This window comes from Mustela nigripes, chromosome 13 (assembly GCF_022355385.1).
Source record: "Mustela nigripes isolate SB6536 chromosome 13, MUSNIG.SB6536, whole genome shotgun sequence".
In the NCBI taxonomy this organism is placed as follows: domain Eukaryota; kingdom Metazoa; phylum Chordata; class Mammalia; order Carnivora; family Mustelidae; genus Mustela; species Mustela nigripes.
This window is the reverse complement of record NC_081569.1, coordinates 46,918,110-46,945,937: the sequence shown is the minus strand read 5'-3', so window position 1 is coordinate 46,945,937 and position 27,828 is coordinate 46,918,110. Positions and strand designations below refer to the sequence as shown.

The window sequence follows — 27,828 nt, the reverse complement described above, 5'->3', positions numbered from 1 at the left end:
TTTCTTAAATTCGACACATGAGTGAAATCATAAGGTATTTGTCTTTCTCTTTTCTTAGCATTATACTCTCTAGCTCCATCTGTGTTGTTGCAAATGACAAGATTTCATTCTTCTTTACGGCTGAGTAATATTCCATTGTGTATATATACCAATCATCAATCGATGGACACCTGGCCTGTTCCATATCTTGGCTATTGGGAATAATGAGGTTATAAACTTCAGGTGTGGGTATCCTTTTGGATTACTATTTTTGTATTCCTTGGGTAGATACCCAGTAGTGTGATTCCTAGATTATAGGGTAGTTCTGTTTTTAACTTTTCGAGGAACATCCCTACTGTCTCCCATTGTGGCTGCAGCTGCTTGCATTCCCATCAACAGTGCAAGAGAGCTCCTTTTTGTCTATATTCTTGCCCAAACTTGTTTTTCTTGTATTGATTTTAGCCACTCCGACAGGTATGGGGAAATACCTCATTGTGGTGGTCTTGTTTTTTAAGATTTTATTTGTTTATTTGACAGACAGAGATCACAAGCAGGCAGAGAGGCAGGCAGACGTGGGGGGAAGCAGACTGAGCAGAGTCCCTGCTGAGCAGAGAGCCCGACTTGGGGCTCGATCCCAGGACCCTGGGATCATGACTTGAGCTGAAGGCAGAGGCTTTAACCCACTGAGCCACCCAGGCACCCCCTCATTGTGATTTGCATTTTCCTGACAGTGAGTGATGTTGAGCATCTTTTCATGTGTCTCTTGGCCACCTGGATGTTGTCCCTGGAAAAATGTTTGTATCTTCTGTCCATTTTAAAATTGATTATTTGGTTTTTGGGTGTTCAGTTGTATTTGTATAAGTTCTTTATATATTTTGGATACTAACCCTTTACTGAATCTGTCATTTGTAAAAATCTTCTCCCATTTTGTATATTGCCTTTTAGTTTTGTTGATTGTTTCCTTTGCTGTGTAGAAGCTTTTAATTTTGATGTAGTTCCAATAAAGTTTATTTTTGTTTTTGTTTCCGTTGCCACAGGAGACATAGCTGGAAAAATGTCACTATGTCAGAGAAATTACTGCCTGTGCTCTCTTTAAGGATTTTAGGTCTTTAATCCATTTTGAGTTTATTTTTGTATATGATGAAAGAAAATGGTCCAGTTTCACTCTTTTGCATGTTCCAGCTCTACCACTTCCTAACGTGAACCTGAACTATTAGAAAACCTCATGATGTCTCAAGTCTGGAAAGGGGGTAATCAGACCTTACTTGATAGAGTTGTGAGGACTCAATGAGATGATGTAGGTAGAGCACTGAGCACAGGGCCTGGAGCACTGTAAACATGCAGTAATGTCAGGATCCAAGGAAGTTTTCAGGGTAGCTAGGTGGTTTACAAGTAAAACCTGCTAAAACTGATTGAAAGAGTTCTCTCTATGCTTTTAAGAGTCAGACTGTGTGCTCTACAAATGAAGGCTAATAAAGCTTTCATAATGAAGACTGGCAGAAGCCTGCGCTGTGTAATTTTCAGTTAAGAAATTCAAGTTCTATTATTTCATGATAAACCAACTTGTTGAAGACAAAGAATCAGTCATCTGAAAGGCTACAGCTATACCAAGATTCAGGGTCTCACCACCGTTAGCTCTTGCCAAAACTTATTTATACTGCAGACAGGTATCGTTAAGTGCCACATCTGGTGTTTTGTCTCAGCAGAAACCACCTGACCATCACTGTTGCTAAATGAGAAGCCTAATTTTCATTCTCCTTAGCTTAACAGGAAAGCTGTTTTTTGTTTTTTTTTTAAAGATTTTATTTATTTATTTGACAGAGAGAAATCACAAGTAGATGGAGAGGCAGGCAGAGAGAGAGAGGGAAGCAGGCTCTCCGCTGAGCAGAGAGCCCGATGCGGGACTCGATCCCAGGACTCTGAGATCATGACCTGAGCCGAAGGCAGCGGCTTAACCCACTGAGCCACCCAGGCGCCCCAGGAAAGCTGTTGTTAATTATTATTAATATAAACTACCTTTAAAAAATATATATATACCTGGGTGGCTCAGTGGGTTAAGCCTCTGCCTTTGGCTCTGGTCATGTTATCAGGGTCCTGGGATCGAGCCCCACATTGGGCTCTCTGCTCCAAGGGGAGCCTGCTTTCTCCTCTCTCTCTGCCTGCCTCTCTGCCTGCTTGTGATCTCTGTCTGTCAAATAAGTAAATAATATCTTTTAAAAAAAATCTATATACCTTTTTTCAGTATACACCCTCATATTATAAAATAAAAATCTGAGGCCTCTCCTAGTCTTTAGACTTTAGTATCTCTGTTATAACACTTAGCACACTACAGAAAAGTTACTTACATTTATCTTCCATATGGGTAGGAAACAATACCATGTCTTAATCATCTTTGTATTCTTTACACTTTGCACAAGTCCTGGCATGGTAGGTGCTCCATACTTAATAAATACTCACAAAATGAGTACTACCTCTGGGTGAAAAGAACATCACTTGGATGAAGCTTTACAAAGAAATTCTACATGCATTTAATTAAATGATTCCATAATCTTATGAGTAAAAATCGTTTTTCCCCAACTTTGAGATATCATTTGACATATAAGTATAAGTTATTATCATTATCCCTATTTCAAGGGTAGATTTCCAACTGCTGCATCAAGAGTCTTTAGAAGGATACCAAGATCTGGCCCATGGTTACTCACTGATTTCTGGTTCTGCCAATCACCCTTATCCACAGTACTCACTCTGCTCCTCCAAATATCCACCTGCCTCAGGCCCTTTGCATCTACTCCTCAGGCCTGGAAAACTCTTCCTTCAATATCCACTTGGTTTGCTCTCTTACTTCCTGCAGGTCCACAGTTACTTCTTTGAATATCCTACATAAAAGAGCTCATTCTCTCTTTCTTTACTCTTCATAGAATTTATCAATACTTAACACAGTTTATTAATTTATTATCTGTCTCCTACCACTAGAAAGCAAGCTCCATGAAAACAGGCACTTTTGTTTTTTTTATTCACTACTGTATCTCCAGTGCCTAAAACTGTGCTGGGCACATTTTATAAATATTTGTTGACTGAATGGAGCTATTTCTACTTGGTATAGGTCTATTTTTGTTTTTTATTTTTCTTTAGGCAGTTTTAGGTTTTTCTAGGAAATTGTCCACTTTGTTTTCAATTTTGTCATAAAGTTATTCACTGTAGCCTCTTATTTTAAAAATCTCTGCTATCTAGAATTACGTCTCCTTTTTTCACCCAAAGTTTGTTATTTGTGTCTTCTTTCTGTTATACTTAGTCAATTTTTCCAAGCAACCAACTGTTGATTTCCTTGAGTTGTTTCTTGAATTTTGATTTATTTTTTCTTTTGTACTCCTTTCCTTCCTTCCATCAAAAAAAATTTTCTTAAGTTAGATGCTAAACCTATTAATATCCAGTTACTCTTCTCTAATGTTATACAAAAAACTATGCTTTAGGTAATGACTTTGAATCACATGAGTATTCATGTATGGTTTTTTTCAGCTCTAAATGTTTTTATTCCATGATAATGTATTATACGACCCATAAGTTGTTCAGATGGGTGCATTTTAATTTCCAAATGTATGAGGGTTAACTTATTAATGATGTCTTTTTTTAACTTTTTAAAATTTTATTTATTTTTTTAAAGTAAGCTCTACACTCAACATGGGGCTTAAACTCATGACCCTGAAATCAAGAGTCACAGGCTCTACTGACTGAGCCAGACAAGTGCCCTTATTAATAATTTCTAAACTAACCACTAATAATTTCTAAACTAACCACTCTAAACTAAAGAAAAACATCTGTATGTTTCAGACTTTACTGAGACTTGCTTTGTGCCCTATGGTTTTTAAAAAATTAAATTTTCTGTACCTTGCTTTGTGGCCTTTGGTTTTTAAAAAATTAAATTTTCTGTACCTCAAAATAACATATATTCTCATTTGACTGACAAAGAGTTCTACGTCTGACCATGTAACCAGCCTGTTGATCGTGGTCTTCAAATCTTCTGTATGCTTACTAATTTGGGTCTGACTAACCTATTTATTACCAAGAGGCATTTTCCCACTATAACTGAATTTATCAAATCTTCCTTTTAATTCTCACCATTTTTCACTTTATGTATCTTAAGGTTATTAGTTACATATAAGTTTAGAGCTATTATGTAATTATGGTCTTTTTCTTCTATTAACATATAGTAGTCCCTTCTATCCCTAATAATACTTTTTTTTATACTTTTTTTTTAAGTAGGCTCCACACCCAGCATGGAGTCCAGTGCAGGGCCCGAACTCAAGACCCTGAGATCAAGACCTGAGCTGAGATCAGGGGATGCTTAACCCACTGAGCCACCTAGGTACCCCCCAATAATACTTTGTCTTAAAATCTTTTTTTCTCTTATATTAATATAATCACAGCTTTCCTTTGGTAAGTATTTGGTATCTTCTCCCCATCCTTCTGCTTTCAATCTTTCTCTGTCTATATTTCAGGAATGTATGCTAAAATAGTCTAAAAGTTCAATCTAACCAATCTATTAGTTGGCAATATATTTATTATAATTAGATATTTATTTTTGCCTATATTAATTATAATTACTGATATATTTGCATCTATTCCTATCACTGATTCATCTACTATACACCTCTCTCTCTCCTGGAACACTTTTATTCCTTCTACTTCTTTTGAAGTAATACATTCATTCTTTGCCTTTGTTACCCATACAATTTTTAATAATCATACCAGATTCAACAAAATATTAAGTTAATTGTTATCTTTATTCTTCTCTCAAAGGATATAAAAATCTTAGAATGGGGTGCCTGGTTAGTCAGTTAAGAATCCGCCTTTGGCTCAAGTCTTGATCCCAGGACCCTGGGATTGAGCCCCGTGTCAGGCTCCCTGCTCAGCGGGGCGTCTGCTTCTCCCTCTCCCTCTGACCCTCCCTTCTGCTCTTGCTCTTGCTTGCTTCCTCTCTCAGATGAGCAAAAGATATCTTTAAAAAAAAAAAAAAGACATTTCTTAAAAACTTAGAATTTTTAAATTCCAATCAGCCTTTCTCATCTCATATTATTTTGTCCAGTCTTTTGACTTCATTTTGATGTCCCTGAATTAATCATGACTATTGTTTTATATAATCAGGTTTCTCTAAACAGTCATCATGCTTTCTTTCATTTTATTCCTTTCTGGATTCAGTTGGATTCCATTTCTTTCTACCTGAAGTACTTCTTTCAGTAATAAACTAACCGTCTTCCCCCTCTTTTTATCTTTCTCTCTCTCTCTGCCTACACACACACACACACACACACACTCTTTAATATTCATTTCTGAAGATATATTTATTTTGCCCTCACTCTTGAGTGATAGTTTAACTAAGACAATTATTTTCTCTCAGGAAAATTGAGTCTTTCAGCTTTTATTACTGTTGTTGAAATTTTGCTGAACCCAATTTACTGGCTGATACAAAGCCACTGAAGGGTTTTGGATAGAAGAATGATAGGATTAGACCTTAATATTAAAATCCTTACTCTGGCTACAGGTTACCACAAAAAAGGAGGAGAAACCAGAGAGGAAGGAGCACTTAGAAAGCTGTTACAGGTCTATGTAAGAAGTGATTAAATGAACCCAGGTAGTAATGGTGGATGTGGAAAGGGGGAAATGATACAAAAGACTCTAGCCAGAGAGAATTTATAAAATATGGGGATGAGCAAAATAAACTTAAAATTTCAAGCTGATTGAATCAAAGTATTTACTCACAGAAATAGAGGAACTTTACCTACTCAGCCTTATACCATATAATCCTGTACTTTTTAGCTCCATGAGTATCAACAGGATTTGTGTGTAAATTTGGTGGATGGTCTGGAAGGAAAAGAAGAATCAAGAATGACTGCAAAGTTTCTGTCATAAGCAACTTATGGAATAGAGTTTCCATTTATCAAGTTTGGAAAAACTGTAGAAGGAGCAGCTTTCAGAGGATAACAAGAGTTCAATTGTGGGTAATTCTGAGAGCCCTAAAAGACATTCCCTGGTATTTAGATAGGAGTTCAAAGTTCAGGAGAGTGGACTGAGTAGGAGATACACTTTTGGGTTTCATCAACTTGTAGATAATATGTAAAGCCACAGAACTACAAAAACTCTCGCCGGAATTAAATTAAGTAGAAATGAGGTCCGAGTACTGAACGTGAGGCGCTCCAGATTCAGAAGAGTGAAAGATGAGGGTGCCTGGGTGGCTCAGTGGGTTAAAGCCTCTGCCTTAGGCTCAGGTCATGATCCCAGGGTCCTGGGATCAAGCCCCACATTGGGCTCTCTGCTCAGCAGGGAGCCTGCTTCCTCCTCTCTTTCTCTGCCTACTTGTGATCTCTGCCTGTCAAATAAATAAATAAATAAATATTTAAAAAAAAAAAAGAAGAGAGAAAGATGAGATAAAACCAGTAAAGGAGATGAAACAGTACAAACAGTAAACCAGGAACAGAACCTAGAGGATGGTTTCCCTGGGGCCCTGAATGTTGGTGTTACCCCCCACTGCCAAGTACAGTACCTTGCCCAGAGGAGGTATTCAAAAACCACAGGACTGATTTCAAAGCTATACTTGGTGACAAATGCAATAAATGCTATACTATGTGCTCTCTGAAATTTTAAAGATGGGTCTAGTATAATATATATATGGCTAGAAGGTTGGACTCATCTTCAATCTAAACCCTAATGAGAATGTATTAAAAGATACATCAGTCCAGGGAATAAAGTGAATTTCTTGAAGAATCTTTTAAAAGGGTATAAAGAAAAATCTCAAAACAAAATGCTAAAAAGTCCTATATTCACATAGGACATAAGGGAGAAACAACCTGTGTTCACACTCCAACATCTGGACCCCCACACAAATTTATGTCATGCATAAAAAAGATCAACTGCATCTGTATTTTACAATGTTTGCTGAAATTATTTATGCTTAGAATTTCAAGTTCTAGGAGAATCATAAAAATATGAATCGTCCCAGCTGACTCCTGTTCACAAAATAAATAACCTAGAGCTGATCATATATTTTCTGATAAAGCTTGTATAATCTCATACAATTAAAGTAGGCATCTAATTTCTATGGTACTATTCTGCATATTAATTTCTATATACTCTCTAATCAAATTATTCTAAATCATGAGCAGAAAAAAAATTGTTAATAGGAAGCATCTGTGCTTCTCTACCAACTGTGAGGTAGGATATAGGTTAAGAATGGAGGGGCTGGGCGCCTGGGCAGCTCAGTCGGTTAAGCGTCTGCCTTTGGCTCAGGTCACGATCCCAGGGTTCTGGGATAGAGTCCCACATCAGGCTCCTTGCTCAGTGGGGAGCCTGCCTATCCCTCTGCCTGCTGCTCTCCCTGCTTGTGCTCTCTCTCTCTCCCTTCTCTCTCTCTCTGTCAAATGATTGAATAAAAAAAAAAAGAATGGAGGGGGTGACCTAAGATCTGATGGTAAATACTTCAAAGTTCAGTAAAACCAGTAATATATGTTACAAATGCCAATTTGCTAGCAAAATGGTCATCAGAATGAGGAGGGAAACACCTTCTTTTTTTCCTCTTGGAACAAGGATCCCAAGAGTAACTGCATGCACGATAACTTTTAATCACAAAGGCAAAACAAGAACTGCACTGCCACAGTCCTGGGAGGGAGAGAGGCCCTTCTTTCCTACACCACGTGGAATAAATGCCATTGAGATGCATTCTACTTCTCACATAAGGTACTTCAGAAAAGGTTAGTGAAAAGAGGAACACAATTACTCTGTGAATTATTTATAGAGTGCTATCAATCCTTGGAAAATTCTCTAAATGGACAGGAAACCTAAGAAAACAATCCGGTCACTAAAATGGTGAAAGCAATACTTAGGATCTGGCTTAAGAAGTAACCAGTAATCAAAAAGGGAAAGTCTTATTTTAGGTAAGCAAGAAAGATGATGTTTATCTGTGTTGCTCCCTGGGTCTCTTAGAGGACAGGTAAAAGGCAAGAAAGAAAGTGAGCAAAGGCTGTTTTAAATAAATGGAAGTTACAAACGGATCTGCTGTTACTCACTCGCTTCAGCCCTAGTAATAGCTTCTCTAAATGATAAAATTGGGTTCTGTGCTTTTCAGGCAAAGACTTCACGGCTTGTGGGATATATTGGATTCCTTGCTTCTCTGTTCTTTGAATGCCACAGAGATTTCCAGGATGTCCATGAGAGGCAGAGCAGAATAAGGGAGACAAGGTGAAAGAGAAACCTCTCTGTGATCTCCGTCATTACGACAAAAAGTATGATTTGGAGGAGACAAACCAGAGTCGAAAATGAGGGTTTTTTTTATTAGTTATCCATTTTAATTATCTATGCAACTCTTAATTCTCATTAGCATAGAAAGTGAGAGTTGGCCATATTCAGATTTAATTACTGAATCTATTTCTTTATTTAAAAAATTAGTATCTGTTAAACCAATACCATACCTCTTATATCTTAGCCGATGTGAGATTATCAGTTTCCATACTCACAGATACTGTTCCCTTGCTTGTTATGTGGTATTTTATTTATTGACCAAAAAAAGTAACTCTGATTTTAGGTAAATTTAGAATAACAAATGGAAGTCTTTTTCCAACTTGGAAGGTTTTCCATCTCAAATTCTTAATAGCCAGGGTGCCTGGGTGGCTCAGTCAGTTGAGTGTCTGTCTCATGATTTCAGCTCAGGTCATGAACCCAGGGTTGGGCTCTGCACTAGATGTGGAAATTGCTTAAGATTCTCTCTCTCCCTCTGTTCCTCTCCCTCACTCTCTCTCTCTCTCCCTCTAAAAAAAAAATAAATAAATAAAAAATAAATAAATGAATGAATAAAATATGGGATGTGAACATTGACTCCACTATATTATGCTGAAAGACTAAAAGGTTGAATGATTCTGTAGCCTGCACCAAACAAGTGAAAAACACTTCTTTGCCTTTATAAAAATCAAGTGCATAAATGCATGTGAGCATATATATAAATACGAAACAAAAATTTTTTGTTACCTTGTGAGATTAATTTTTAATATCCCTGGATATCATCTTTCAATTCAGTGACACATTTTTAGTAAACACATGTAAGTTAGCTGTGGCTCAGTTAATAAAAATTTTGTTTTATTGCTTGATCTTTTTAGAGATCTGTTCTTATGGTAGACTTCTTTGGGGGTAGATTTTACCAGTATGTCACATACTAAAATAGCCATCCACAGGAAAAAAAGGTCAAATCATTTCAAGGAAATCAACACTGACAGTTGTTGCCTTCTATAACAGATAAACACATTAGCCAGGCTCTAGCTAGGAAATCCAAAGTAAACAGCAGTTATAAAAAGAAGCTTTTATATAAACGGTACAAGTTCAATAGCAGTCTATGCCAACCTTCCTTCTGCCTAAAACCCATTACAAATGCTGGACTACCGATTGTAAAATAATTTGTGATTAAGCAACAGAGCTCCCCGACTCCCAGACTGTTTAAGTATCAAATCAAACATGTATTAGGTTACAGATATTAACAACTCTTTAAGATCCCGATCATCCAGAGGTCGATCATCCACAGGTCATACTGGTTGCTAACCTAGGATATGAGGAACTTGCTACTGGGACCCTACATTTGGTCTTTCTTATTTTTTCTAATGACTCTGGCTATATACCCTTTCTGCCCCCACACCTGCCTCAGTTAATGCTGTCACCATAGCCTTCATATTTCTTCCATAAGTTGATGCGGCCTGGTTCAAGCCTTTAACACTCTCCACATCAACTAGAGTAATGTCTTTTCATATATGGTCTAAATACCTTAGAGATCGAGGAAGCTACAGTCACAGTGATCTCTTGATCGAAGGTTCAGAAAGAATGTGATGGGCAAAACAGAGAGGCAAGAAATATAAAGCTAAATGATGACAGTGAAAGAAATATAGGACTGAGGCAATACATGTGGGAGAAAGTAGGAACACCTTGAGGATTAACTACTTGGAATTCTTCTCTCCTGAAATGACTTGATTATAATGGAGTATCTGTTCATGGTTTCTTTGTGGAAAGCTAACAGTAAATCACTTTCTGAAATCAGATATAAAATGGCTATTTCAGAAAACCCCTGTAAACCAGTGATTCTATTGTGCTTTACAGTTTGTATTTTTTATAGAGAAGCTATTAGATTTGCACAAAAATTTCTCATTCTTATTATCCTTACTTTTAGGTAAGGAAACCAAAGCTCGAAGGGCTTAAGAACTACTTCAAGATTCTGATAAGCACTGGAGGACTCAAGTCCTTGGAAGTCAGGTCCAGTGTGTGCCCCAATAAGCCTGAACGAACACAAAAGCGTTGCTTCTAGATCCTCTAACTCAAGTTGTCTTCGAGGTTCTCTGGATATGGTCTGTGTTGATTTTTAAAAAGCAATAGGGAAAATCGATTGAACGACTCGCTCTTCAGAGCTGCATTAACTTTTTCAGGCCACTGGGGTACTATTTACTAAATTACCTCTTCTAGAACACCAAATAGTACCCTAGTGGGTCAAAGAGTAAATGCACCTCTGAAAAGTGAGCCATTTATTCCCTTCTTCCCTGTAGTACCAGATGTAATATGTCCCCAATGACAGAAATATTAACCCATTTCCATTAAAAACTCAAGAAATTGTCCCACACTAGAGAAAATGAGTATGAGGACTCTTCCCAAAGCAAAAAAATCTCTCTTCTATAACCCTGGGCACAACCTTGTCGGAAAGTCAACATGTCTTTATATAACAATGCTTGTTTTTTATTCACTAGAGATTGATTTTTAATCAAGACCTCAGAACAAAATAAAAATATAAATTCAGAGCTGATGGTTTTCAGTGGAGAGATGCACAGGGTATCACGATAGCTAGTTTTATCCTGTACAGCAGGATTTAAAAAAAAAAAAAAACAACCAGCTTGAGCATTCATCTGGCTTATGAAACAAGAGCTACACCACCAACAGCTGCCCTTCCACGTAGCTCATTTTGTTCCAGGTTATCCCTTTGTCAGAAAAAAAAAAAAGCAAAAACAAAATTCCTTGACTAACAAGTAAATATATTACTACTTGTAATCTGTTTAAAGGCCAAAGCCTCTGATTACATTTTTGAGCTGCTTTAAGAACAGCTACTGAGTGATTTCACACTTGTGAGATACCTCGACAAAGTGAGACTTTTAGGTTTTCAGCACTGTTAGTCCCTTACTCTTCTGGAAGATGGCTGTGCAATGAAAACAAGACAAGTTTAATTTAAGAATCATCCAGCTTCTAATTAAACTGCCATAGGCAGCTGGTTGGATAAGTTTTAATCAGTTTCAATCACCTATTGATTGGTATACTGAAGCCTAAAAAATTAAAAGTAAAAGATGATTGGGGAATTGTCCCATCTCAGAACAACAGTAGAGGCCTCTGTAAATAACTCCTCTTTTAACCATCAGCTAAATGAACACTTCAATACTGCAGTACAAAGTCTTCTGCAAAATTACTTTAACTAACAAGCAGAAATTTATCAGCTTCAGCCAAAATCAATGCTGAAATCAATTTGAACACTGGTTGTGTCTAAAGGGGCTCATTGGCAATTTAGGGAAATTACACCATGTAAATGCCTGTGCTTTAATTGAACAGTTTCATCAACTAGGCTGTGATTGCTGTCCATTCATTTATTTACTTTCACTGCAGCTACCATTCTGCAAAGGAATGGCTTTTGTCAGGCTGGAGAGAGGCACTTTATCTTCATTTTGTGCACTTTTGTGCATAACCGACTTCATGAAACGGGCGTATCATGACTAGAGTCCAAACAAACCTGAAGGGACTTTTCCTTTCACATAAAAATTGAACAACACTCAAACCACCACCATACCTTCCACCATCCGGAGACCGGAATCTTTAAACGCATCGGGTGTTTGAGTGGAGAAGGAATTTGAATAACTTCCTGCACATGGAATTGTGTTTGTGTATTGAGGAGCTACATTTTTGGACAAAAGAAGGAAAAGCATTTGGATTCTAAATTCAATTCGACCACATTCTTTCTGAGGTATTGTTATTGACTTCCAAAAATATATAAACATACGTGTATATATATGCATAACACTGTATTTTATGAAGTAGAGATAAGTCAAGAGAAAGTGCTATTCTCAAATCCATCCAGGAGACTAAGGCTTAAAGATGTCACACAGAGGGCGCCTGGGTGGCTCAGTGGGTTAAAACCTCTGCCTTCGGCTCAGGTCGTGATCCCAGAGTCCTGGGATCAAGCCCCACATCGGGCTCTCTGCTCAGCAGGGAGCCTGCTTCCTCCTCTCTCTCTCTGCCTGCCTCTCTGCCTACTTGTGATCGCTGTCTGTCAAATAAATAAATAAAATCTTAAAAAAAAAAAAAAAGATGTCACACAGACTTGAAGATTAAGGGGAGTAGAAAGGGAGAGGAATCCGTGTGGAAGGAGAAAAATGAACTTCCTTGGAAAGACCAGCAGCCAGAAACACTGTGCCAAAAATGATTTAAATATGCACTCATAAAAATCACAGACAAGGAAAAAAACCCAAAGATGTAATTTCTGGAGAATCACATGCTGCAATGACTCGAGTTTGAAAAGCATTAACATTTTTGACATTGGGTTAATTCAGATTACAATTTCTAGGGAAGGAGAGAGGAAAGAAGACAGCAGCTCATTCACATGGGTCTTCTTTAAGGTACATGTGCCTGATGCAAAAAGTGAAAGGTACACTTGTAGTGTATTTGCTTGAACATGCTGGCAGAAATCCTTAGGCTTGCACATACTTAGCTCCTCACGGAACCAAATGGAATTATTCACGAGGAGGGCACCAGGAAGGGACTAATGAATAAGAAAGGATGAGTTTCAGTGGTGGTTCTATCCCTGTCTTGGTTTGAATCCTCAAGGAAATCCATTAAGTTTGGTGGTTCTGTCTCTTCGCAGGGTCAAATGAGGGCAGTGATAGCTGTTGTCTCCAGTTATATATATCTTAGTGCTGCTGGGGGCTAATCAGGGCTTGTGATGGTCGCCCAGTTTGGAAACAGGAGTGCGACCACTCTGATTCTAAGTACCACTTGTGCTTTGAGTATGACGGAGGCAGGCTGGGCTCTGACACCTTTTACTAGGGCTGCCAGGGATGGAGGGAAACTTGCCATTTGCCCTTTTAGTCAGCGACTCCAGCTGTTACACCCCACCATGCCCACTAGAAATTCCCTTCAAAAAACGTTAAAAGGGAAAATAAATAAATGGTGTCCAGAAACTTCACTTAGTACATGTGTTTATGGTAAAAATTCATTCTGGAATTTAATCCCATATATGCTTTTTTCTGTCACTTTAAAGTTTCACTGGCTATCCATCTTATTGCTGAGACAATGTAAAAATATAGTTTATTCATGGTTTTTAGATAACTTTTCCAAAAATTTAATTATGGTTTAATCAGGGTTTTATGTTTATTGACTAAGTATATTGTTACATTTTGCTGCTATAGTTAGCAGTTGTAATAGAATCAGAATGTTTGGGAACCCTATACAGTATGTATCTTCCAAATACACTAAGCTTGTTAAAATGCTGTATTGATTGTGCCCTAAAGCAAGTTCTAATTTTGTCTGAACATTTTTCACTTTGTTATTTGAATCCACCAAACAAAAACCATGAAGTCTGCTTGTAAGCAGTGATACTGAACATTCTTTCTTTCTTTTGCAACACCAATAAGGAAACGTAAGGAGATTTGAGGGTTAAGAGGATAACGTAATACAAAGTCACACTTAAAAAGCGAATTAATGCTTAAAGAAACTTTATGCTTAATTCCCACAACCAAAGTATCTATTGCTACTTCCCTTCTAATTTGGTAATCCGCTCCTCCGCCTTAGCATTAGTGCACAAATAAGAACCAAAACTTTTCACTCTGGTAAGCTGGCAATCTAACACAAACACGGTCCCTTACATCTAAGTAACCATAAAAGAGCAATGAAAAAATTAAAAAAAAAAAAAAAACGCAGCAGGAAAGTTATACACATTAAATGCCTTTCAGACTTTCCAGTGGGTTATTTTCCCAAAAAAAGTAATTTAAGTAAATACCCTAGATGCTATGGTGTGCAAATATTTGCTTGTGCTACATGCCACCAAGAGACTACATTTTTCTAACACATCAGATACTGTAAAATACTGGGAAAAAAAAGCTAATGTGTCTTATAAATCAAGAGATGCACCACCTCCACTAGCATAACCATACAATTAATCTAGGGATTCAATGATTAAATTTCAAGTTTTTGATAAGGAAAAGAGACCCAAAGGATAGAATACAAGTTATGTTTCAACAGCTCTGTCAGCCAAGAAATGACTGTTTTAGCATCTACTAAAAAGCCTCTAAAATTAACTAGAAATAGTACATCACTGACTTTCAGAATTATATATTTATATCTTACATCCAAAAATAATTTGGATTAAAAATTAGGAAACTGAGAGAGTGAATGGCAAATAGAAAACACCTGGCTTGGGGCACCTGGTTGCCTCAGTTCGTTGAACATCTGACTCTTGATTTCGCCTCAGGTCACGATCACCGGGTCTTGAAATCAAGTTTCATGCCAGTTCCACCATCAGCTCAGAGTCTACTTGGCCCTCTCCCTACTCCCTCTCTGTCCCCCGCCACTACACATGTTCAGAAGCTCTCTCTCTAATAAATAAAATCTTCAAAAAAAAAAAAAAAAAAGAAAGAAAGAAAGGAAAGAAAAGTCCTGGTCTGAATTCTAGTCTTCTAAAAATTGTATATATTTAATGTTTTGATACTGAGTTCTAAGTCTTGATTTGACCTTGGGTATGTCCCTTAATCCTTCCAAGTTTTATCTTTCTCACTGGCATAATGGGGGTAACCTTCCCAGAAAGGATTCAGCAAGTTCTGACGGATCCAGTATGATCAGGCCTCTGTCCCTCTCTCTGCTGTCCCCTGAGCTCACTTTCCTGTGGCCACATTGGCCTAGATATGACATGTTCATGCCCATCTTCTGGCTTTTGCCAGAGTGGTTCCTCCTGCCTGGAGGGGTCTTCTCCCAGATTTTCTCATAACTGGCTTCTTGCTGTCCTTGACGTCTGAGTGTGAATATCACGTCTTCAGAGAAGCCTCGTTGAACAACTATTTTACATTCTTTACAGCACCTGCAAGGTCTGATATTATCTTACTTGCAATCATTTCCCTGATTACTGTCTGTATGCCCCGCAAGTGTGAGCTCCAGGAGCACAAGGAACTTATCTGTTTCATTCACTGCTGAACTGCAAATGCTTAGAGCAGTCCTTGGCACAGAGTGACAGGAAGTACCCCAGACCCTAGAACAACACGGGGTTAGGGGCACCGACCCCTGTGCGGTCAAAACTCCACATATAATTTCTGGCTCCCTGAAAACTTAACCACCAATAGCCCACTGTTAACTAGAAGCCTCACCAATAACTCGAATAGTTGATCAACACATATATGTATTTAAGCTAGAGAAAAGAAAATATTTTAAGAAAATCGTAAGGAAGAGAAAATACACTTACAGGCTGTACTGCATTTACTGAAAAAAATCCACATATAAGTGGATCCGTGCAATTCAAACGTGTTGTTCAAGGGCCAACTCTATTTATTCAATGAATCAATGGATATACAGTAAGACAAACTTTTAAAGAACAAAACCAAGCACCACGTGATATTATATTTTTATGGCAGGTGAATGCTGAATTAATTTTAAAACATTAGCCTTGGGAGTGACCTCTGCAATCACGTCATGTCCACATCTAAGTGGGAATTCTTTTCTCAGGGGTTCTGAATAATCAGCCATGTTGCTCTGCTTAAGGTAAGAGGATTCACACCTCCCAGAGCCACCCAGCAACAGACAACACTCTGTGTCCATCCTCAGGCTGTGAAGAATCTGCCCCTGCAGGTTAATTCCTGAATTGCTGTCCTGACCAGGTTTCTACAGTAGGTGCAGTGCAGTGCTCGGCCCTGGGACGATGCCCGCCCGGATTCACAGGACACAACTCTTCTCCAGGGAGGACAGTCCAGATAAGCAAGTTGAGGCTAGCCTTCAGAAACACACAAAGCAAACCTATTTCTTCATCAACAGGAATGCTTTTCTGACTTTTAAAAAGTCAGCTGTCATGGAGACCCTTAATTATTTCTTCTTCAGTTAAAAGCTGGCCAATTCTTTCAACCACTTCTCAAATCAGATACCAGTTCCTCCATGAGGTCCTGACCTGATTCTTCCTGAGGAAAGAGCTAGAATTCACCACCCCTTCCTTAGCCCCTCACCTGGGGCCTGCATACAGGCCCCGCATACCGACATGCGCCCCAGACTGTGAAGTCCCACACTTACTATTTCATCCATCTGGACATGGTCCGACTGGAGCCAGGGTGCCCTCACCAGCCAGCCGGGTGCTATCCACATGGCATGGACTCAGAATGAGACTGCTCGACAAATGTATAAAGGATTGGAGAGGCACCACTCGTAGGCTCCCTTAGAATTTTCCCCATGCTTGTCTGGCTGATATCTGAACTGTGCACATCTCTCTGCAGAAACTCAGTACCCAGAACATGAATCCAAAAGTGGCATGCTACAGGATGAAGTCAAAGCCCGATGCTGTACCCTCCTGCTGAACCCAGAGAAAGGAAAACGAGATCTCCTCCACCCTATAAAGACACACATGTGCTAACGTTTATCTGGTCACAATCACTTCTGCTTGGGGACTTTCAATTTCTTTATAAAGAAAGCATTTTTACTGAAATAAAATATTAGAAAGAAGTCTTGCCACTTTAAAACTATTTTTCCCTGCAAGGAGATGGGGTTGAAATACTTCGATTCAGCAAATTCTTACTTGAAATATTACCATAATGTATTGATTTTTACCAGACTCAATTGACTGAAAAGTTGTTTGTATAGCAATATTGGCCAAACCAATATACTAGAACAATTTTGTTACCCATAGTAATCAAGTGCATTTCTGAAGTATAATTATACTGTCATAAAAATAAAGCCAAGATACCCTTTTCCAAGCAATAAAACAAAAGGGGCTATAAAACAGGAAGAAGAAAAGGCTAAATAAATGAGATTTTTTAAAATTAAATTTAGTGTCTTTTAAGAACACCTCCGCCTCCTCTTCCTACCCTTAAGGGTGGTTGGCCCAGCCACTTAAACCCGCTAGGAGAGCACCCACCAACCATTCGGTCTCTCAAGCAGCAGCCGGCGGACTATTTTTGTACGCCTGCCTGTGTTCGTACAGCTTCAGAGCTAAGAATCGCTTTCCTGTCTTAAAGTGGCTGGAGAAAAAAATGCCAAGGTTAGCAGAAAATGATCAATACTTCAATCTCAATAAACTATTTCAATAATAGTTAATTCGGGTGGAAACAGAGTCTGAAAATCTCTGCTCAGCGACCTGTAACATCCTGTCATGTTGGTTGGACGCCAATAATCCATCATTGCCATAATGGATATGAGCATGTGTGAAGTTACAGGAACATGGAATGGGGGAAGCAAAGGTGGGAAAGGTGTGGAGAATCACACGCTCAGGTCCGTTCCATAGACTCTAATCGATACAATGTACATTATTGTATGAAACAAATCTCTAACGGTGACTGCCGCGAGAGCAAGAGAGGGAAACATACATAATTAATTTTATTTGACAAATACTCATTGATTTTCTGGAAATATTAATATCCTTGCTTGTCACATGACACTGTAACACAATCCAGTATTTAATTTTGCATTAAGATGATATCTTGTTTGCTTGTTTAAAATATGATCTTGGCTGCAAGGAAAAGGCTCTTCATTTGATTGGAAATTTAAAGTTAAAATAAATCAAACAATCGCCCTGGCTCTTGGGTCAATACCAAAACCACTTAAAAACTACTCTTAATTTACAAGATGTACCTCAGGGAAAAAATATAAAGGAGTGGGGTCACTGATGCAGTGGGTAGAGAAGCAGGGGTCAGACCTTCTGCTGATTTGGTTCGGCACCTTCAGGATGGCCGGTAAAAGAGGAGTGAGAGCTTTCTGGGTACTATATGGTCCCAGTTTTCATTGAGGGCTCTTTTTTATGATGTTTTTCCCCTCAGGAATCCCATGTTTGGCCATAGTTTGTTTACTAAACAGCATTTCATTTGGCAATTCATGCATTTTCTCATTTTACGTAACTGACCACAAGAGCTTCTAATTTTCATTAAATACATCATGTTCCTCAAATGAGTTGACAGAATTCCAGCTCCAAAACCACAAATGTAATGTTTTACTTGGACTCTACAGCCATATTACAAGGGCAGAATACAACTTAATAGTTCGTGTGATCTCAGCCACTGTCTCCAAGGACCATCCTCACCCTTCTGCCCAACAAATATCTAAAAAAATGGGTAAAACAAAAGAGAGGAGAGATCAACCCTTTGAGAATTATTATCCTGTCCCTCTTCTTGTTGTCTCTAGATACAGGCAAACTAATTCTTAAATAATGGTTTATATCCAATGTTCAAAACACCGTGTCAGCAGCGTTTTAAGCTATGTGCTATACTACTGAGAAAATCTTACCCCAAATCCAGGTTAGACCATTAATGTACTGTAAGAAGGAACAGGAGGCAGACAATTCATTACTATTTTCAAACACCTACATGCTAGAACACATGATCTAAAAGCTGATAATCTGAGTCTTAGGCTGACTAATTTGCATTAAAGAAAAAAAAGATTATGCATATGGGCTAACTGACTTATTAGCATGACTTAAGTCCAAGAGTTAAATATCACTTTATTTCTGGGCCCAGAGCTTAAGCAACTCCATCAAACAATGCCCCTAGGGAGGAAAGAACCTGAGTGACTGGCCTTCATTATCACAGAATGTTTCCAAAGAAAGTGGGCCTGTTAATTACTTTCATTTCAATGTGACATACTATCCAAAAAAAGAGGACAGTAACTAGTGTGTTGGGTTAATGGATGCTAAGTACTCAGTTTTAACACCTGAAAGAAAATTAATCATTCAAAAATATGCCATCAGTTTAGAAATTCCTATTCTTCCAGATGAACATTCTAAAACAATTACACAGGCTCTAAAACTAGCTGGATATGGGGAGAATCCAATTAAAGAGCCCTACTAAAACCTGCTTGGAAAAAACCCCCACTTGCCTCATTCTCGTTTCAGCCAACATGTATAAAGCATCTATCCTATCCTTAGGACTGGGCTGAGAACACTAGAAAATACAAGGAAACACAATGGACTCCGCTTGACCTTGAGAAACAATACTGCCTGGGGGAAAAACACAGAGAGGAGGAGAGACGCTAGAATTCTGGCTTTGCCATTGAGTGGCCACATGCTGGGGAGTCCTACCTTTTTCCGGTGGTAAAATGGGCTTAACATTTTACCAGGTGTCGTAAAGCAATCTGAAAATAAACTAAGATAAAAATGAAAATACTCAGAAACTTCTAAAAAAATCTATATGTAAGCAAATTTATGGTATAACTAGCGAATAGCAGGAAACAGAGAAGTATACTGAGTATCATAGCCGAATTTTTTTAAAGTTTTTTAAAGTTAAACACTTTTTTTAAAGTTAACTAATGCGCCTGGGTGGCTCAGTGGTTTAAGCCGCTGCCTTCGGCTCAGGTCATGATCTCAGGGTCCTGGGATCGAGTCCTGCATCGGGCTCTCTGCTTGGCAGGGAGCCTGCTTCCTCCTCTCTTTCTGCCGGCCTCTCTGCCTACTTGTGATCTCTCTCTGTCAAATAAATAAATAAAATCTTTAAAAAAAAAAAATAAATAAATAAAGTTAACTAATGGATACTAACACAGTTCAGTATCTGGGAGATGTTTGTAGATGTTCCCCCCCCCAAAAAAAGAAGCCCCATGGTCAAGTAAGTGTAGGGGGCACAGAGCTTAATCATTTTTCTATTATTAGCACTACCATGAACCATAGCTAACATTTATTTATTTTTTTTTTAAGATTTTATTTATTTACTTGACAGACAGAGATCACAAGCAGGCAGAGAGGCAGGCAGAGAGAGAGGAGGAAGCAGGATCCCTGCCGAGCAGAGAGCCCAATTTCCGGGCTTGATCCCAGGATCCCGGGATCATGACCTGAGCCGAAGGCAGAGGCTTTAACCCACTGAGCCACTCAGGTGCCCCAAAAGTAGCTAACATTTAGTTGGTCGGTCATAGTGCTGAGCCTTTTCTATGAAACATCTCATTTAACCCCATGACAATCTTATTAGATGTTATTATCTCCGTTTTACACACAAACTGAGGCAGAAGACAAGATGTAACTTTCCCCAGGTCACACAGCTGGAGGCTGATGCAGGATACACATAACCACAACACATACTTTCTCCAGGTTTCTGAAATTCACCGTGAATCTCTTAGAGGGGGATGGAATATGTGTCTTTCCTGAATTTGGGGTTTTTTTTGAGCAACATGCAGCATTTTGAGCAATGGAGCATAAATGAAAGCACATTCATTTTCAAAAGAAAACCTAAATTCTTCTTCTTCCTAGGCGTAAGCTCTACTTTAGTCTAAGGTATTTCCTTTATAATCCGTTTCGCCCAAGTTAGTAATCCAAGAAATCCTGACCTGAAATTACCTCCTTAGGTCATTATCATAAGACAGACAAGAACACAGCAAGGACCCCGCACAGGTCCACAATATCACTTGGTTTAAATGTTTCGGCTCAGAATTTCGTATTGTGTAACCGTGGGGGGGAATATCCAGACTTAAAGGGCGAACATGTGATCAACTATTAAACAATATATACTGCAGTTACACATGATGTCATATCCCTTGAAATTCACAACATCCCATCAAGTGGAGCAAATAAGAAAGAAATATTAAACTTTTGCTTTGCATTTATTGGTTTTATTATACTTTATAAGAAAAAAAAATTAAATAGGCCCATTAGGCAGTTTTGTTACCAATGAGTGGATTTTCCAATATTTTCTTCATCTAGTTTATGTAGCATAGCCTGTAATGTAATCATTTTGTTCGGGAAAAAAAAATCACAATTTTTATAGTCAACACCATTAAGGTAAACTTAGTGTAGGAGAAAGTCAATCATAACACAGCAAAGAGTTTTATAGAGACTTTAGTAAAGTGGATTCTCATTTCTTGACAATTACACCACTTTTTTTTTACCCCCTGGTGCTGAACTAAAAGCCAGGGATATAAGAACAATACAACTGAAGCCCAGGCAGAAATGAAAACCAATGATCATTGACAACTGATTATGCAATTTGGTTATCTTTACACTCTTTCCTCTTAAGAATCACCTAAGCCATCAAACTGGAGGAATATCTTCTTTGTATGAGAAATATACTATGTAAAATAAAGCCCTAAAATGATCATGTTACTGCTACTCACCCTCCAAAAACAACCACTGTCAAAAATGTATTAAATCTTACAACATGCAGGGCACTTGGGTGGCTCAGTCAGTTGAGCGTCCGACTCTTGATTTCAGTTCAAGTCATGACATCAAGGTGGTGGGATCGAGCCCCAGGTTGGGCTCAGACCTCAGTAGAGAGTCTGCTTGGGGCTTCTCTTGCTCCCTCTCTCTCTGCCCCTCCCCCACTTGGGTGTGAGCCCATGTGCTCACGCTCTCTCTCAAATAAATAAATCTTTTTTTAAAAAATAAAAAGTCAAAAATCTTCCAACATGCATATTGAGCACTAGCAATGGCACGTAAACGAAATCAGGATAAATTGGATGTTAACACAGCATTCCAGCAGTTAAAAGAACTTGTGTGTGCTAAGGATATGTAAAATAATGTGGTCCTAATGAAAGGAGAACTTCTAGACATGCTCCTTAGCTAAAAAGGTGACCAAGGCAAACAGGGAGTTATTGTTTAATGGGCATAGGTTTCAGATTTGCAAGACAAAAGGAGTTCTGGAGATGGATAGTGTTGAAGTTGGCACAACAGTTTGAATGTGCCTAATGCCACTGAACTACAGGCTTAAAACAGGTGAAGATACTAAATTTTATGTTATATGTTCCTCACCATAATTAAACAAATAATAAAACATTAAAATGATTTAGAGAGCCTGGGCAGTACAACTGGTTAAGTGTCTGACTCAGTTTTGGCTCAGGTCATGATTTCAGGGTCATGAGATCAAGCCCTGCATCGGGCTCCATACTCAGCACAGAGTCTGCATAAGACTCTCTCTCCCTCTCCCTCTAACCCCTGCTCGCTCTCTCTAGAATAAATAAACCTTTAAAAAAGCAAACAAATGAAAACATTAACATGATTTCATGTTGTAATTTTTCCTTGGTAGGTGGGCATGTTATTTCTATCTCTCTGCATCCCCTGCTCCTTTATGTTATTAGCCTATGTTTTAAAAGAAAAGATTTAAATCTTAACATCTGGGGTATTATTTCTAATAAAAATCACCTTCTGGAGTTTGGTGGGTTTATGTTCTCCCTACCCTACTAGAATAAACCAGGACAATAAATTCACAATAGAACAAACTGAATTTAAAACTATGAACATGCATGAGAGTTAAACATCTGGTTAAACAGAACACATGAATAGGTTAGGCATCTACAGAAATGATTTTGGATTCCATTTGAAGTCAATAAAAGGAATCTAAAGAGTTGAAGAGTTGCTAGAAATCCTTCCTGTTTTATTATATTTGGCTATGAGCACAAAAGCATTAGTACAAGCAAGACTAAGGCTTTGAAAATTGCTCCCTACAACGAACTCAGGAGAAGCAAATCAGAGCACGCTGGTTCCTTCTTCTTTCCTTTCAAAGGGGACCTGAACCTAAGAACCCTCAGAACAGGGTAAAAATTCAAGTCAGATAAGAGTAAGAAGGAGAAGACTGAGCTGAAGAGATGCTTTTTATGCAGTACTGGGGGCTGCTTGAGAAGGAATGCTAGTATGATCCAGGAAAGGACAAGAGTGGCTCAAACCCATCAGAGGCATTAGGCATGAAAACATTTTAAGGCCACAGCCTAAGGATCGTGGAGGCAATATGCTGGCATTTAATTCTCTGAATTATCATAGTGGAAGCACTTAACTTTCAGACCAACTACTCAGAGTACCCAGTCATCTATAAGAAAAAATAATTGAAATACATGAACATAAGTTCTTAAAGGACTAGGTTCAGGAGAACAGACTCACATCCTGACTCTACCTGCAGAGAAGATTGAAACCTGAGTGGGTGAATGGGTCGGCTGACTGAGAAGAAGCTTCTAACCCTGGGAAACCTAATTCCATACCAAGGCTGCATCTCTGTGTGGAAGAAGTTCTGGGATTTTAGGATGTGACCCTTCATGGTCATGGGCAATAGGACAATTTTTATCTATAGTCATGTGGTTAGCAAGCACTTAAAATTCTAAAAACATTAATAACCAATTATAAACTATCTCACAACTTTGAAGATATATATTAAAACATCTAAGGTAAAAACACAATCATAATGTGATGCAGAGTTAGTGTATATATGGAAAACAGCTCTCTGGAGGAAAGCTTTATTACTCCCTCAGGGCTTTCTTACAGAGTATGGATTTTTTAATTCCTAGTGGAATATTTTTCATACACCATTGCAGACTATTAAGTATCAGATATTACATTATGTAGTTTAAACTTTGCACTACTGCATGAGAAAGACTTCCCTGTCGAGAGAACTATTTTTTACGGTTAGCATTTTTTAATATGAAAATGAACACTCCTTTAGGGTAAGATCACTGCTACTGGAATTTGGGAGAATTTTATAACTTAACATATTCATCAATGTGTAGAAATTCTCTCAGGGGACTCGGGTGAAGGGAGAAGGAAATACAAGAGGAAGAAGGCTTGTTAATAACTTACAGTGTCAACACAGGGCACAGCAATGGTATTTATAAGGGCCGTTTTCCACTGGGCACAGATGTAAAAGAGCAGGGGACTAGCACAGGGTGCAAACAAGTTTAAAAAAAAAAAAAAAAAAACGGTGTGAAAGAGTGAAGGAAAAAAATACATTAAACTTCAGGCCAGTTAAAGGTACACTTGCTAATGGTGGACTATTAACTGCTCACCCAGGAGAGATGCAGACGCAGAAATATTAAAAAGGCAATATAGATGCACTTTTCCAACCAATTCCTGAGAAAATAGATGCCTTGCAGAATTTTTGGAGTCAAAAGTGGAAATAAGCTCTAAGTGCTGATGGTCATTTAAAAATCTTTGCCACGGAGAACCCGAGTACTCACATTTGGCTAAAGTGCATAGAAAGTTTAAATGAAATCGACTACTCACTTGTAGACTGTGCCTCCGTTGCCATGGCCAAGAGTGTCTCGATATCGTATGTCTTGTTCATTCATCTCCATGAGAAAGAAAGAAAAACAAAAAGGGTGTCATGCTGTGGATGGAAATGTCAAGGAAAAGCAACTCTGGGCCATAAACAACAAGCAGTCTGGGTCATTTCAAGTTCAGCTGCAAGAACGAGAAGATCAATAAAACATTTGCTGTCCAATTTATAAAAGACGATACCAAGGGACAAAGTGATGGAAAGTTTAATGACAATTTGTTTGCCTGGGTCATTTCATTAAAGTTTGATAAAAGGTGTCAAAATGGAATGATATAACATAGCTCAAAAGGGTCAGGTCAGAGCTACTGATAAGAACACAGTCTCCGGCACTACACATAACCAATGCCAAATAGCTCTGCACATAACCAAAGTCAAACTTGGGAAGACAACACACACACACACACATACACACACATACACACACATACACACGGTAATCTAATGCACAATCTATAAATAAATCAGCCCCTGAAAACTCCTCAGGTGACCCCATAGCTAACATTAAACAAACTAACTGGATAATGTTAATGACTTTCCTAAAGTAGATACAGCTTTTCTCTGGAAACAGGAAATAGTATACAGCAGTAACTGGGTAGAAATAATAATATGCTGATGGAAAAATGCCAAATGAGTGCACTTTCAAATGCACACACTGTCAAATACTGTAATGCATAAAGGGAAAAACATATAAGCATGTGATTCTTATAAACTAAAGTCATTTTCAAAATTTAATATGTTAAACAGCATGCACATTTTCCCTGATTCTGTAAAAATGATTACACCACAAATACTACTCTCGTTTATATCATGAATAGGAGTCAATTATTTTAATGCCCACAAAATAATGTTTTAGAGTTTTCAAGAGCTCCCTCAATTATTTATCAAATGACTTTAAGACCAGTCAGATTATATTTGATGCATTCAGTAATTTTCTACACAGTGGTCCAGTTGCTTAAAAATTAACTGCCAACTTTATTCACTAAATGGATTCAATAAAAGTGTTATTTTCCATATAGCTAAAGCTTGGGAAAAGCCATAGTAAGCCGTGGGAAAAAAAAAAATCAATTTCCAGGGAATTGCACTGCCTTGCATGGGCAGAAAATGGATGGAGTTTTTAATTCAGTATCACCTGGAAAAAAAATAGTTTGCTTTCAAACCATTATAGTAAAGCTTTAAATATTTTGCTCTAAACAGCCGCCAATTGAATAAAGCAAGGCTCCATTTATCAAGGGAAATATTTTTCTTCTATACGTTTCTGAGGTTGAAGCTTCAGAGAGCTGTGATAATTAGGAGTAGAGAGCAGGTAACAGAAACAGCTTCCTTTCCAAGCCGTTCTGCCTATCCCTAAAAGAATATTGACAGATTAATGTGTAAAGGCCAATTCAACACCCAATTTAATTGTAGTACAACCTGATTGATGCAATTTGCAATCAGCTAATTACTATATTTAGGGTCAGAGGCAAAACGATAGACAAGTCAGAAAAACTGGCAACTATTTTCCTCTTTGAGGGAAATTTTGTTCTTCATTACCTTTATATTACTAATGCAGAAAAACAGCTCGTATTTTAACCTATATAAAAGATGGAACATGAAGAAAAGAAAACCTCATTACACTGGACCAAATGATAAATTTTAAAACAGCATGAACAAGAGCAGTATATGAAATAACTTGAGATGCTAAGGTTAGCAGAGCTGCTCCTGGGTGTACTGCGATCGGTGGGTATGAAAAATACACACGCAAACTGTACTATCTATTGGCCAGTACAAATGGGCTAATTTCTTCAAAACCTTTCTTAAGGTAGTCTGAACAGCACTCTTAACAACCTCATTTGTACCATTAGCTTCCCTTATAAGCTATACCCTTATCGGGGTCCAAAGTAAATTCCAGGAGAACAAAGCTCATGGAGTATATATAGGATTCAGGCTTTAGAAGGACCACACTCTGAGACTGTAGTACCCCTCCCACCACTCCATCAGGGCCTTCCAGATAAAAAAAAACCAGTAGTTTCCTCTCAGAAAAATAAATACACTGAGATATATTGCTATTACACATTCTAATAACAAACTGGGATGGACCTAGGGGCTTGTTTTTATGGAATTTTGTTGGAGGAAGAGAAGGCAAAGGAGTAGGTATGGCACGTCTCTGAGCAGCTTCAACCATTATAAACCTGACATTGTAGGTTTTGGGTTTTTTTTCCCCCTACCTCTAATACCCAGGAGGTTGAGAAGAGAAGTGGAGCAGCCAACTAACAGCATTCCAACCTGACCAGGAATGGTAGGCATGAGCTGAGAGGCTAGTGTGTGGGTGTGTGTGTGTGTGTGTGTACACGTGCGTGTGTGTGCATATGCTAAGCTTTCAGTAAGCAAATTCAAGAACAAAAATAGAATCCCTCAGACAATAAGACTGTAAGAGCCTAATAAAGATAAAAGTTGTTTTGGAGTAAAAATTCTAAAATCATCTCACTTAAAAAGACAGTATCAATAAAAAGATAGATAAAGTGTTTCTACAATGTTTTAAAGTTTTATAGACCTCTGCCTGGCCTATTTATTGACTGATAGATATTTATTTTAAAAACCCAGATTCTTTTCCTTTCTGCTTATTTGGATTTCTTGTTTTTATATAGTATGCAAATATTATCCACGTTAAAAAAAAAATTTAAAAGGAAAACTATTAGAGCCAAGTTCATGAACTGATTACAAACAACCTTTTGAGAATCTCAAATCTCTGATCAAAATGGGTTACTTTAATTGATTTTAACTATGAAAATAAATCACTAACAGGATCAACTAATAGGTACTAACACTGTTGCCTCTTTAGACAAGCAAATTAGTTCAACTTTTCTAAATGAAGCACAGGAACAGTGATCATTTTGATACAAAAATGGGATTTATATGCCTACAGGATACAATTTTTAAATACTATGGTTGGGAACAAGTATCACAAAAATCACAGAACTATACAGTTTTTCAAGTGCATAGCCCAATTGGGTCATAAAACTAGTCAGTAACAACTAGTCAAGGCTAGAACTCAGTCCTTCAGTATTCTCTGCTCAATGCCATATCTTAGCAGCAGATGTCCTGGCTAAGTATGGAGGGACATCCTCTCCCATCAGGCTCACTGGCCCACAGGAAGGAAAACAATAAATGAAAGAGCACTCACAAGTTAAAAGCAATTTCATTAGCTGTGGTATTTGTTTTTAGGAAGATAAATGTTTCAAAGATCACACAGCTCTTTATAGAGAAAAGAGCTGAAATATGTTTTTATTGAATAGAGATACTGAATTATTTTTAAATATAGCTGTTTCCTTGTTTTGACTAAAAAAAGGAAATAAAAGGCAGAACACTAAATGTGAGAGGAGAAGAAGAAAAGCCATTAGAGTTACAATTACACGTCAACTCAAATGACCTGGGAGGAATGATGGGCACTGGGCTCTGCTTCTGCAGAAGGGAAGTCAGGGGCTAGGTAAGTAACATGGACTAGACAGGACAACCCATGAGTGGTTTCCGTGTGGGCAGGGGAGAGAGTCATGTAGTGTGGACTCCCATACACAGTCTCATTTATACTCTGGTCTTCGTATGGGATGTAAGATGAACGGTAAGAATCTAA

At 38.1% G+C, this 27,828-nt stretch overlaps 1 protein-coding gene across 3 annotated transcripts in view; it reads right to left on the bottom strand.

Moving 5' to 3' along the window:
- The window catches only part of MAP2K5 (mitogen-activated protein kinase kinase 5), a 266,485-nt gene that overhangs the window by 185,378 nt on the left and 53,279 nt on the right, over positions 1-27,828 (bottom strand). For all 3 annotated transcript variants that reach the window (XM_059372347.1, XM_059372348.1, XM_059372346.1), the window contains exon 8: positions 24,170-24,234. In XM_059372347.1, the coding sequence (XP_059228330.1) occupies positions 24,170-24,234 (65 nt within the window). The remainder of the gene's footprint in view (positions 1-24,169; positions 24,235-27,828) is intronic.